This window comes from Gigantopelta aegis, chromosome 2 (genome assembly GCF_016097555.1).
Source record: "Gigantopelta aegis isolate Gae_Host chromosome 2, Gae_host_genome, whole genome shotgun sequence".
In the NCBI taxonomy this organism is placed as follows: Eukaryota; Metazoa; Mollusca; class Gastropoda; order Neomphalida; family Peltospiridae; genus Gigantopelta; species Gigantopelta aegis.
In genome coordinates, this window is record NC_054700.1 from 47780679 (window position 1) to 47793298 (window position 12620).

Here is a 12620-nt window from a genome sequence, read left to right on the forward strand (position 1 = left end):
TTGTGAAACATTTAATGGCTAAACTTGAGGCTTTTTGAAAGATTTGATGAACAAAGTTACCATAAATATATGCGTCATATCCGCCAACTCCTGCTTGGTTGTGGTTTGTATGGGTGTGAACATTATCAAAAATGCACCAAAAACTACGTATTAGATTTATTATAGGTGTCGTATGACGAAAACATTAAGTAGCACAGGGAGACCAGTTTTGGTGAGCATAAGCATTCGGTTTTAAAGCGTATCAATATTTATAAACAGACGGTTGTAGCTACCTTTTTTGTTAGTATTTCTACTCTTAAAATGAACACTAAACTGGCTGCTATGTAGAAAACATTTTCGCACATGCGTCAAGAACTGCACAGGATGCATCAGCAGTAAATATGATTAACTACGTCACCTGTTTCGGTGAGTGAAAGTTTAGTGATATAGCTCACAGTAATTTGAAAACGAATATAATAATTCTGATGTCTTACAGTTGTATTATAAGTTGAGCAAATGAATGATTATAATGGTAAAATTATTTGGTTGAAAAATTTAAAATATACATGTACATATATTATTTTGGCAAGTATCTGTGAAGAGAGTTTTGCCAACGGACACCATTACAATCATGCTAGTAGTTCAGCTGACGACAAACAAAAATAATTTTTACACTTAAATTTTCTTTCAAATTACACTTTGAAAATCGTTAAAAAAGGTATTAAGAAATGTTCCATGTTTATGAATGTATTAAGTCTCACACAGTTGTAAAAAAGATCACGCTCTCACGCAACGCTACTACAAGCTCACGCTTTTTAAAAATAAACTATTTTATAATAGTGATCTGTATTTTGGAGCTGAATGGAATTATGTGCAGGGTCTCTGTTTACAGCATATGAAGCCTGTACTGTGTTCTGTACCAAAAATCACTACTGATGACCGACATATATGGTTTAACATTAAGCGTAATTATTACTAAAACCTGCTCTCGGTCGATTTTTAGATATCTCCATTTTGGGCTTCAACAAACAAAAACCCTGTTTTACCCAGGGTGATTATCCCCATTGATTGCACCAAATCTGAGGCGATAAAGGGTGTGTTTAAAATAAGTGTGTCCAAAATAAGCAAACCCTGACATGTACAAACATGCTAACCTCAAAACATTTCACCTCAAAATCAATGGAATGTCAAACTGTAATTTGATTACAATAACTTGAAATGCATTTCTGAATGTATGTACAACACCTTATCGGCTATTATTAACATAACTGCACTAAAAAGACCTCAGTATACTCAGAACAGACAACAAGCCCAATAATCAGATATAAAGCCCCGAACATAGTGGCAGACGTTTGCCTTGTTTTAGTGTTTGGCTGACAGAAAGACATCAAGGGCTGTTCCTGGCCTGTTTAAGAGGTACCCAACTGCTGCCATTTTGTACTTTCTGCCTATATTTGGCTTTATAAATTTGATTTTTTTCATGACATTTTACTGCTATTCATATCGAGTACAATTGTTCCATTACTATAACTATTGAAAATAACTGCTTTTCGCCAAATATTGTCTAAATGTAGCCAAACTTTGACAGCAAAATATTACTGTAAAATGTTTAGAAGCGTATTAGATGCAGTATTATGTAGTCCTTCCCACAGGGAACACCTTTTTATGCTGTGGATCGATTTACTACAAGTTATTTATTTCTGAGCCAATTCTTTTCTAAGTTGCACACAAAAATAGTTGTTTTTTTTGTTGTTGTTGTTATTTCCAAAACACTTTTATTTTTCTTCTCACGTCAAACATAACATTATTTATATATGGAAAAAAAAAAGTTAAATTAAAAAAAAAAAGTAGCATGATGGGACGGACACTAGACCGTATAATTAGCCGATTTGTTTGGGGGAGGGGGGCAACTGAGTAGTTAATAGTCTAAAACTCCTTAAACAGTTAAGAAGATAATTTTCTGTAAGTTTCTATAATGCTTTCCGGATTTTTTTCGGGGCTGTCTCCCCCCCCCCAACCCCCCCCCCCCAAACCCCCCCCCCCCCCCCCCCCCCCCGATAGCTACGGCCCTGAAAGTAGGCTTATCAAACCTTCTTTACCAAAAATTCTGATTAAAGATATTTACCTCTTGGAGTATTAAAGTGATCAACACCACATGGCAAACGAAATCAAACCCCAAACCTTGATTCATAAATCAATATTCTAAATATTCTAAAAGACAAATGTTTTTCACATTTATTTCATATATGTTTACTAAATTGAAGTGACATCATGCAAGTATTTAACCAAAATACATGTCTTATTAAATTACAGAACAATATTTTCAAAAGATACCGGCAATATACTTTCAACGTAAACAAGTAATTCTATAATGTACCGACCTTTGACCGGCTCACTTTCCGGAATGTCGCGCCTGCGCAGTTCGGAGCTCTACGATATGTAACGTCAAAAACGACAGGAAAGTAGGTAATAATTATTTTTAAACACTTCAGTTTATATTGGGTCAGTTTTGATTTACGTCTGTTCTAAAAAATATATATACATTTTTACCACATTAATACAGCAACCTTCCTGTACATATTTGGCCTTTTCTCAGTTGCTATTGAATTTCCAAATGAATAATTTGTCCGTCCCATCATTCTATTAAAATGTTGAGTTTTTTGTTGTTGTAAATAATGTCAGTTTGGTTTGATGTAAGAAGAAAAGTTAAGTATTTTGGAAATAACAAAGAAATACAATTTGTGTGTGCAATTTACAAATCAATTTATAAATAATTTGTAGTAAATTACATAGTATGAAAAACAAAATGCGATCCCTGTGGGACGGACTATAGCTGTTATTTCACATGATACGCAACAGCTTGTTTTCGTTGATTTCTTTTTAATATAAATGATATGAATGGCTCTATATCGCGCATTTTAAAACTTTTTTACTACTGTCGACGATAGTCATTCTTCGCACCCTTGTTTTTGCTTCGTACACAAACATATATATATATACAGTGATGTCCGGTGTATCGGCAAACCTAAGCTTTCAAGGACCATTTTCTATGTGAACATTGTAAAATATTTAATAAAATGCGTCTCTCACCAATGAAGAAGTGCATAATCTGAAATACACTACAAACTGTTTTATGTCTGTAGTAAATAAACATTTTAAAATGGTGCATAAATATTGGCACCCCCTTGTATCCAAAACGATTTGCATGTCCGGTGATTCGGCGCAGTAGATGTAGATCGTTGACCCCGCTATTTATAAACCGCCCATGACCTCACCTTTAGCACATAAACGCTACACTATTGTCCCAGAATTATTTTAGTACTTTTTTGTTTTGTCTTGTTAAAAATATTACTATGAAAATTAACTATCACATATGACCCATCTCATGATCAGTTTCGGAATCGTTTTCTTGAGTGGCACAGTACTGCAGATGCATACATGTTCATTGTCATGCATGGCTAAGATGCCTACATGGATTTTATTTTTCTCGGGTAGATTGTGCACACACGTGGATCTTATTTCGCTTTTATTTTTTATAACAATGTGACAATTATGAACTGGAATGACTGTCAATTAAGGTGTAAAATTTTCGTTTTGTTTGCATTTGCCTGTGTTTTCTTTTTCGGTTTAAATAAAAAAAATAACCGAACAAAAATAATTACATTTATACTGTTTACTATAATTTTTAAAATGCGGGAAAGGTGTTTTTAGACTGGTTTTAACATTCTTAATATCAATAAGGATGACCTACTTCGCGTTTATAAACACGAAAACAGGTGAATTATTTATTTTGAAATTATTATATAATTATTGATAATTCTAAAAAAAATATTTAATTGCACCCTTAACAATAAATATGTTGATACTTGATTAACCATTGAAAAAGGAATTGAACTTTTAATTCGTTAAAAACTCCGACAACATGACAACTTCCTAAGTATACTCAAGCAAAAATACCAAGTGCGCCGAATCACCGGACGCGCCGATACACCGGACACGGTTGTGTATATATACCGACCAGGGCCGTAGCTAGGATTTTTTGTTTGGGGGGGGGGGGGGGGGGGGGGGGAACTGAGTCGTTAATACCGGTAGTCTAAAAATCCTTTTCTTTAACTTTCTATAATGCTTTCCGACCTATAATTATAAACAACCAGGGTTTCTGTTTAAGTTAACATTATGACAAAATTAATGACTGTATGATTTACCTAACCCTAACCCTACACTTAACCCATTTTCTTTCTGGGGGAGGACCCCTATACTGACAACGTTGTCTGCTTGTTGTAGAAATTTGACAGGGGTCAAGGTTTTTATTTAGACCAGTTTTTATTTTAATGTGGCGAAGCATTGTAATAATATAGCTAATTTTGACGTCATTTTGCATCTCCTTAAAATAACCATAAACTAGGTACATGACGTTTCCGTTTTAAGAATGCTGGAAAAATTCCAATGCAAAATAAAAAATTATTTACTATTGAAATGTTTTTGTTTGAACATTACTAATGCACCTGAATGTGTTAGAAGAAAATCTTGTGATTAAAAAATTGTACCTTTTACAACATATGGATTTCAAGTGAAATTACGGTATTATATTTATTGTGTACGAAGCCAAAACAAGAGTGCAAAAAGTGACTGTCGTCGACTTAAAATCTGTCTTTGTAAATTCCATAGTATAAAAAGAGGCGTCCCCAGTGGGACGTACTATAGTATTTGGAATCTGTGTCATTTCAATGTTTGTTTCATAATTTCTGTCTGGAACAAATGTTGTGGAAATCTAATGATAATTAAAGGTAGGAGAGTAATTTATCGTAGTTGTTAACAATGTGGATCGGACAATGTCAATGTAAGTCATACTTTGTTGGAGTTCCATAGTTGTAATCTGATCCGCATTTCTGACAAATGAGGTGGGGGGGGGGGGGGGGGAGTTAGCTCAGTCGGTTGAGTGTTCGCTTGATGTGCTTGCGTCGCAGGATCGAAAAACCTCGGTGGATTCATTCAACTGGTTGGGGTTTTTCTCGTTCCAACCAGTGCACCACAACTGGTCAAAGGCCGTGGTATGTGATTTCCTGTCTGCGAAAATGCATATAAAAGATCACTTGCTGCATTAGAAAAAATGTAGCGGGTTTCCTCTGATGACTACGTGTCAGAGTTACCATATGTTTGACATCCAATAGCCAATGATTAATTAATCAGTGTTCTCCAGTGGTGTCGTTAAACAAAACAAACAAACTTTCTGGCAAATGATTGAATAAAATTATATAACATTTTTGAATTTGCAGTTCATATTTATTTTTACCTTAAATATTTTACCGTGTTTAAACGTTATATAGAAGACACATCGATTAAATCAAGGCTAGTTAAGCAGTGGGGTACCTCACATTTTGTAACTATGACTTGGATATCTAGTATTTACGGTATCACATTTAGATTTATTTAACTCTTACCCATCCAGCCTTACAACCAGAAAACGTCATCATTGACCCAAGTTTTACCGGCCTCGGTGGCGTGTGGTTAGGCCATCGGTCAACAGACTGGTAGGTACTGGGTTCGGATCCCAGTCGAGGCATGGGATTTTTAATCCAGATACCGACTCCAAACCCTGAGTGAGTGCTCCGCAAGGCTCAATGGGTAGGTGTAAACCACTTGCACCGACCAGTGATCCATAACTGGTTCAACAAAGGCCATGGTTTGTGCTATCCTGCCTGTGGGAAGCGCAAATAAAATATCCCTTGCTGCTAATCGGAAAGAGTAGCCCATGAAGTGGCGACAGCGGGTTTCCTCTCAAAATCTGTGTGGTCCTTAACCATATGTCTGACACCATATAACCGTAAATAAAATGTGTTGAGTTCGTCGTTAAATAAAACATTTCTTTCTTTCTTTCTGACCCAAGTTGTCAACGTGAAATATGCTATTTTGAACCTACATTTTTCAACCTCAATTGTATCTGTAGGTTTTTTCTTTCTTTTTTTCTAACATAAACGTCTTACAAAATCATTCCATACATTACATTAAACAGAATTTCTTGAATGAGCTTTTAAGGTAAAACATATTATTCACTTCAGCAGAGAACCAGAGAGAGTCTAATAGTAATACAGAACAAATGTGCTAATTAAGTCCCATGTTCCCTGCAAGTCGCGGCACTCCCAGATCAACACTGGTTATGGACAGATCGTCAGCACCAATTTGACGGCTGATTAGCGGCGGTGATAACCCAAGAAACGTGATCAGTCTATTCGCACCAAGATAACTTTCAAACCTAATTGCTTTTCAAACAAACCGTACCCTGACGAGGAACTTCTAACATCTAACACGCTTGTAGGAAGACCAATACTCGTCACTCAATCAGGTTGAATGCCACACGTGTGTCTTCGCGCAGAACAGTGGTTAATTTTCTCATTTTGTCCATCTTGAACCACATGTGAAGGTATCGTGGTTTTGGAAAGTCGGATGCCACCTTGTTCAGTTTGGTATCTCCAATACATGATGGATGTGGAATCTGCTCCGTTTCTTTAAAGAGACATACCCTAGTTTTTAAACAAAGGCATATCTTTTTTTTTACTATTAGAGTCGTTTTACACAACTAAAATCATACTTTACTTATATTTTATTGTTTGGATTATCCATTTCCGTACATTCGAAGTGTTTTTGGTCATCTTGGTGTTGGTAATATCACAAAATGCATTTCTCATATTTTTAAAAACGCACGTGTATCTGAGAAGTAATAGTTATGGAGTCGAGTTTTAGTCTATTTTTAGAGGGTATTTCACCATTTCAAAGTCAGAGACTCGTGTTTCACTCAGTTTTAACTTTATCCAAATGTGTTAAAGGTTTGTAGATTAACTAAACCTAGTGCGCATTTTCACGGGCTAAAACTAGGGCCTGTCCCTTTAACTGCAGTCCCACCTCTGTACGACCGTGGCCTGTTTCATTATAGTCACTTACTGTTCAAATACGATATCATGGACATTCACCTCCTCAGCTATCCACATTATCTGTTCAGGGCAGGGGTTAATTGTTAGATGATGTTTGTTTGTTTTGTTTGTGGTTTTTTTTGTCTTTGTTTTTTTGGGGGATGGGTGGGTTTTCTTTCCTCAAATTCTTTATTATATTATCCCTCCTAAAACATGGATGATGTCAGGATTGGAGAGCCCTGATTCGTTATCATACATTTTGTTTTTCATCTTTAACTTTTGCAATATGCGTATTTCCCCACATTGAAAAGGTCATCATTGTTACTGAGAGAAGAGTAGTATCCGGTCCTGTCATACGAACACAGCACCTACCAGCCCCCCCCCCCCCCCCCCCCAGTATTGTCGTATTTTGTGTGTATGTGTAGGAATGAGCATCATTACTACGGTCTATGGGCCGTGTTATGAGGCGACAGACAAATATAACAGGTGGTCCAAGACAAAAAGGGCACCATCCGCCCCAGGCCAGTGGTCGCATGTACCAGTACTAGACATTGAAGTCCTAACAACGTGCTGGGGTGCCGTAAATCAAACACGCCTTGTTCATTCTCGCTTAAAGCTCGACACGTGTGTTCCAGGTAAAGGGTGAGAGGTGTTAAACCCACCAGGTATCCGGACCGTGTTCTGGACGCCGTTTTGAAAAACGCACGTGTCTTTACAGAGATGACCATGTTTTGCTTTCTTCTTAGTGGATCAGGAACTATTTGCTCGCGGACCAATTCTACAAGGACATAGGAAAAGAAGCACGCGATTTCAAAGCTTCTTTTTTTGAGGTGGGGTGGGGGGTGCGGCGCAGGAGGTGGATGTAGCTCAGTGGTAGAACCCTCGCCTGAGATCAGGGGCCTAATTCACTAAACTCTCAGAATTTTGACATCTCGTAGCGCAATGCAAAAAGACAGGATGATGGGGGTGTGGGTGCTGGGCAATTGAATCCGACGAAAATTACCCCCTTTTTTAAATTTAAAAGTGCCCTTTTTGTGTATTACTGTGATCCGATTATTTTATACCACCACGCCTCTTGTTTTAAATTAGATACGTTCCACGAAGCAATTTTAGTGTTAAGATCACCTTAAGTGCATAATTACGTTATGCACTTATGGTGATCATAGGGCTAAAATTGCTTCGTGGAACGAGCCCCTGCTCAATCGCTTTCGGTGGACCATTTAGCTTCAAGTATGGAACTGCCCTTTGCAAAACAAAAACAAAAAACAAAAAAATCTTGTTGCTATTCGGTAGGCATAACCGACATGGCGGCAGTGGGTTTCGCAGTAACCATATGAGAGACACCAAATAGTCATGGTTTAAAATGTGGAGAGATGTGGTTCCTTGCGCAATTGCGTTCCTTGCAAAGTATTTCAGAGGGCGGAACGCCAGGGCCCGATTTCACAAAACATCGTAAGCCTAGTTTTGCACGTAAACGTAAATCTACGACTAAAATACAATTCTTATTACTTTCATAGTATACAACAAATATAGTTTTAAGTATACATATTTCATTTTCTTTTGTCATTAAAATGCTCGATCTTCCGTAATGAAAGTTTGTTTTATTTAACGACGCCACTAGAGCACATTGATTTTTTATCTTATCGTCGGCTATTGGACGTCAAACATAGTGTCATTCTGACACTGCTTTTTTTTTTAAAGGAAACCCGCTGTCGCTACATAGGCTACTCTTCCGTAATGATGTAATTTTCTGCTTGAAATAGATGCCAAACACTTGTAAACGTATGCCCGGTTTTACTGCTAGTCGCAGACGTAAACTTACGATGTTTAGTGAAATTGGCCCCTGGTATCGATTCCCATTCGGCTATTTTTCGATCCAGTCATTACTCCACAAATGGTCTGACAAAGGCCGTGGAATGTACTGTCCTGTCCTTGGAATACTGCATATGAAAGACCCATTGCTAATCGAAAAAAATCCAACCCCAACCCCAATGACGTGGCGGCATCGGGTTTAGTCTCTTGATACCTGTATCTGTGTGGTCCTTAACGCTATGTCCGACGCCATATAAACCATAAATAAAAATGTTGAGCGTGCGTCGTTAAATGAAACATTTCTTCTTTTCTTCAATTTCATCACTTCTGTTCGCGAAGCGAGCACCCAGAGAGAGACAGACATACAGACAGAGAGAGACAGAGGGGAGAGAGATGAGAGAGAGAGAGAAAGAGAGAGAGAGAGAGAGGGGGTGGGGTGGGGGTGGGGTAACCTGCTGTCACCACAAAGGCAACACGGGATCTTTCATATACACGTTCACGCATACGGTACAGTATATACCACGGCCTTTGATATACCAGTCTTGGGGCACTGGTTAGGACTGGAAACCCCCCACCAACAACTCCCGAGTCCGGTGAGGCAGATCGATCCTGCCACCCATCGCTTCTTAGGCGAGCGCGCCACCTTTGACGCTCGTCTGAGATGTAGGGTCTCTCCTCTCTCTCTCTCTCTCTCTCTCTCTCTCTCTCTCTCTCTCTCTCTCTCTCTCTCTCTCTCTCTCTCTCTCTCTCTCTCTCTCTCTCTGTGTGTGTATGTATGTGTGTGCGGGCGGGACGTAGCCCGGTGGTAAGGCGCTCGCTCGATGCGCGATCGGTGTGGGTTCGATCCCCGTCGGTGGGCCCATTGAACTATTTCTCGCTCCAGCCAGTGCACCACGACTGGTACATCAAAGGCCGTGGTATGTGTTATCCTGTCTATGGGATAGTGCATATAAAAGATCCCTTGCTGCTAATCGAAAAGAGCTCATGAAGTGGCGACAGCGGGTTTCCTATCTCAATAGCTGTGTGGTCCTTAATCATATGTCTGACGCCATATAACCGTAAATAAAATGTGTTGAGTGCGTCGTTAAATAAAACATTTCTTTCTTTCTCTGTGTGTGTACGTGTTGTGTTGTGTTGTGTACCTCTTTCTCTGTGTGTGTGTGTGTGTGCGCGCGCGCGCGCGCATGTGTGCGCGTGTGTATGTGTGTGCTTTATAGAAGCGATGTACCTGAATGCACTCGTTTTCCCCGTCCCGATTAGTGCCCCACTTTTGGCACATCAAAAGTCTTTGTAGGTACTGTCCTATCTTTGCAAAAATGCATATAAAAATATCTTTCTGCTTTTCGGCGACAACTGGTTTCCTCCTTCGTCCAAAATAATGAACTAAGACACACAATTCTTTTATTTTTCTGTCTAGGTGCCGGTGTTGAGATCCGAACCCAATACCTACCAGCGGCGCCACATCGCCATTTATGCTAATAATTTACGACCATAGCGCGCTTGCTAGCTGATATGACGAATGTAAAAAGAAGTTTTTTTTTTTTTACAGGTCAAAGGTTTTTGGGTAATACACTCCACGCAGCGTACGATATCACATGTAAGCGTCGGCTATAACTTCACTGGTTTCCCCGACACGAGTCGCGCGGCACGCAACGGGTTAAAGCACGTGGTATATGGCGAACTTTATTGTCCGATTTCATCACGATGACAACATCGGTGATTACATTCTCGGTCGGCACATTCCGTAAAACCATAATACCAGTATCGAAATGCTGACGAGTCGCTTTAATGACACTGACGGACAGATGCGGGGATGGCTGTACATATCGATCTGAAAGTATCTATTTAAGAGTTTTCGTAACTCCGTCTTTACCAACACGTTTGTGATCGATAAGTTTGTGTTTTTATCCTGGTGTAGTATTGTGTCATCGTCGTTTTAGGATGTCGGACGACCAAAGACAAAAGCGGTGTGTGAATTGTGACGGACAATCGTTTGGACTTACTCATGAACCACGCGAAGATTTCATACTTTCTCAGGTAAATTATCACTTACTTTTTCATTTACTTTTGTTAATTACAATTTATTATGTTTTTGGGGGTTTTCTGTAATAGATGTTTGTAAAAAATTTCAAGATTCATGTAATAACACCTCGATGATTATTTTTCGGATCTTTCTATGTTTTTATCTCTCACTATCACTGTCTCACTATCTCTGTCTCTCTGTCTCTGTCTGTCTCCGTTTCTCTCTGTCTGTCTGTCACTGTCTCTCTCTATCTCTCTATCTCCCTCTCCCTATCTCCTCTCCCCCTCTCTCTCTCTCTCTGCCTGTCTCCCTCCCCCTCCCTCCTCTCTCTCTCTCTCTCTCTCTCTCTCTCTCTCTCTCTCTCTCTCCTCTCTCTCTCCTCTCTCTCAACTCATCCTCTCTCTCCATCTCCTCTCCTCTCTCTCTCTCTCTCTCTCTCTCTCTCTCTCTCTCTCTCAACTCATTATTCGTTACTCCATTGCATTAACTATGGTTAATCTTATGATTATTTATATGACATGACATACTAGTATGACACGGAAATACACGTATAGCGTAATCGCGTGACCACGTAGCGGAGATAAGCGTATGATTATAACAACTGTACAGTAAAATGGAGAGAGAGAGAGAGAGAGAGAGAGAGAGAGAGAGAGAGAGAGAGAGAGAGAGAGAGAGAGAGAGAGCAATGTTTTATTTAACGACGCACTCAACACATTTTATTTACGGTTATATGGCGTCAGACATATGGTTAAGGACCACAGATTTTGAGAGGAAACCCGCTGTCGCCACTACATGGGCTACTCTTTCCGATTAGCAGCAAGGGATCTTTTATTTGCGCTTCCCAAAGGCAGGATAGCACACACTATGGCCTTTGTTGAACAAGTTATGGATCACTGGTCGGTGCAAGTGGTTAGAGAGAGAGAGAGAGACAGAGAGAGACACAGACAGACAGAGAGAAAGAGATGGAGAGGGAGATAGAAAGGGAGATAGAGAGATAGATAGAGAGACAGAGAGACAGACAGACAGAGACAGAGAGAGAAAGAGAGAGATAGAGACCAAGTGTGCAAGGGGTGCCTTCTGGAGTCGACATCCCCCCTTCTCAATAATATTTCTTCTTTTTTTCAATACATTTCCCTAAGAGCATATCTCGACCCCGCTATAAACTTAGCTTGCCACAGTCTAGACCCCCCCCCCCCCCCCCCACCTGCAAAATTTGCTGCACATGCGCCTGAGAACGGTATATAATACTTTTTTCTATATTCAAAATATATGCCCGATTTAAGTATAAATAAAATGACCATTTACAATCATTTGAGACTGAACAAAAGGAATACACTTATCACTCCACCCACGCACTATACACTTCTCGATCCAGCCAGTGCACCACGACTAGTACGTCAAAGGCCGTGGTATGTGCTATTCCGTCTAGGATGGTGCATATAAAAGATCCCTTGCTGCTAAATGAAACGAGTAGCCCATGAAGTGGCGACAGCAGGTTTCCTCTCTTAATATCTGTGTGGTCCTTAATCGTATGTCCAACGCCATATAACCGTAACTGAAATGTGTTGAGTGCGTCGTTAAATAAACCATTTCCTTCCTTTTACGCACTATCCAACAAATTGAAATTCGACACTTTAGTTCTGATTGGTCATTTAGTTTGATTAGTTAAAACAATTAAAACGTAAATTTGTATCACTTCACTTGTACATATTATAATTATGTGACAAAAATAGGTCAGATTTAGATTTTGTAATATAATAATGTCGGATGCTACAAATCCTTTTTAGATAAGACGTCGCATATATACTTTGAACGAAGTAATGTTTTTTTTTCAGAGGCACTTGCACGTGACATTACTTAAAATTTCTTGCAAAAAACACCCCGGAACGTAATCCACA

General features: G+C 39.2%; 1 protein-coding gene across 1 annotated transcript in view; it reads left to right on the forward strand.

The window, feature by feature from the left end:
- The first annotated feature begins 2394 nt into the window (after window positions 1-2394).
- Window positions 2395-12620, forward strand: part of LOC121386520 (protein rolling stone-like) — a 42146-nt gene continuing 31920 nt past the window's right edge. Inside the window, exons 1-2 of the mRNA XM_041517457.1 lie at window positions 2395-2441; window positions 10640-10736. Of these exons, the coding sequence (XP_041373391.1) occupies window positions 10641-10736 (96 nt within the window). The 5' untranslated portion in view covers window positions 2395-2441; window position 10640. The remainder of the gene's footprint in view (window positions 2442-10639; window positions 10737-12620) is intronic.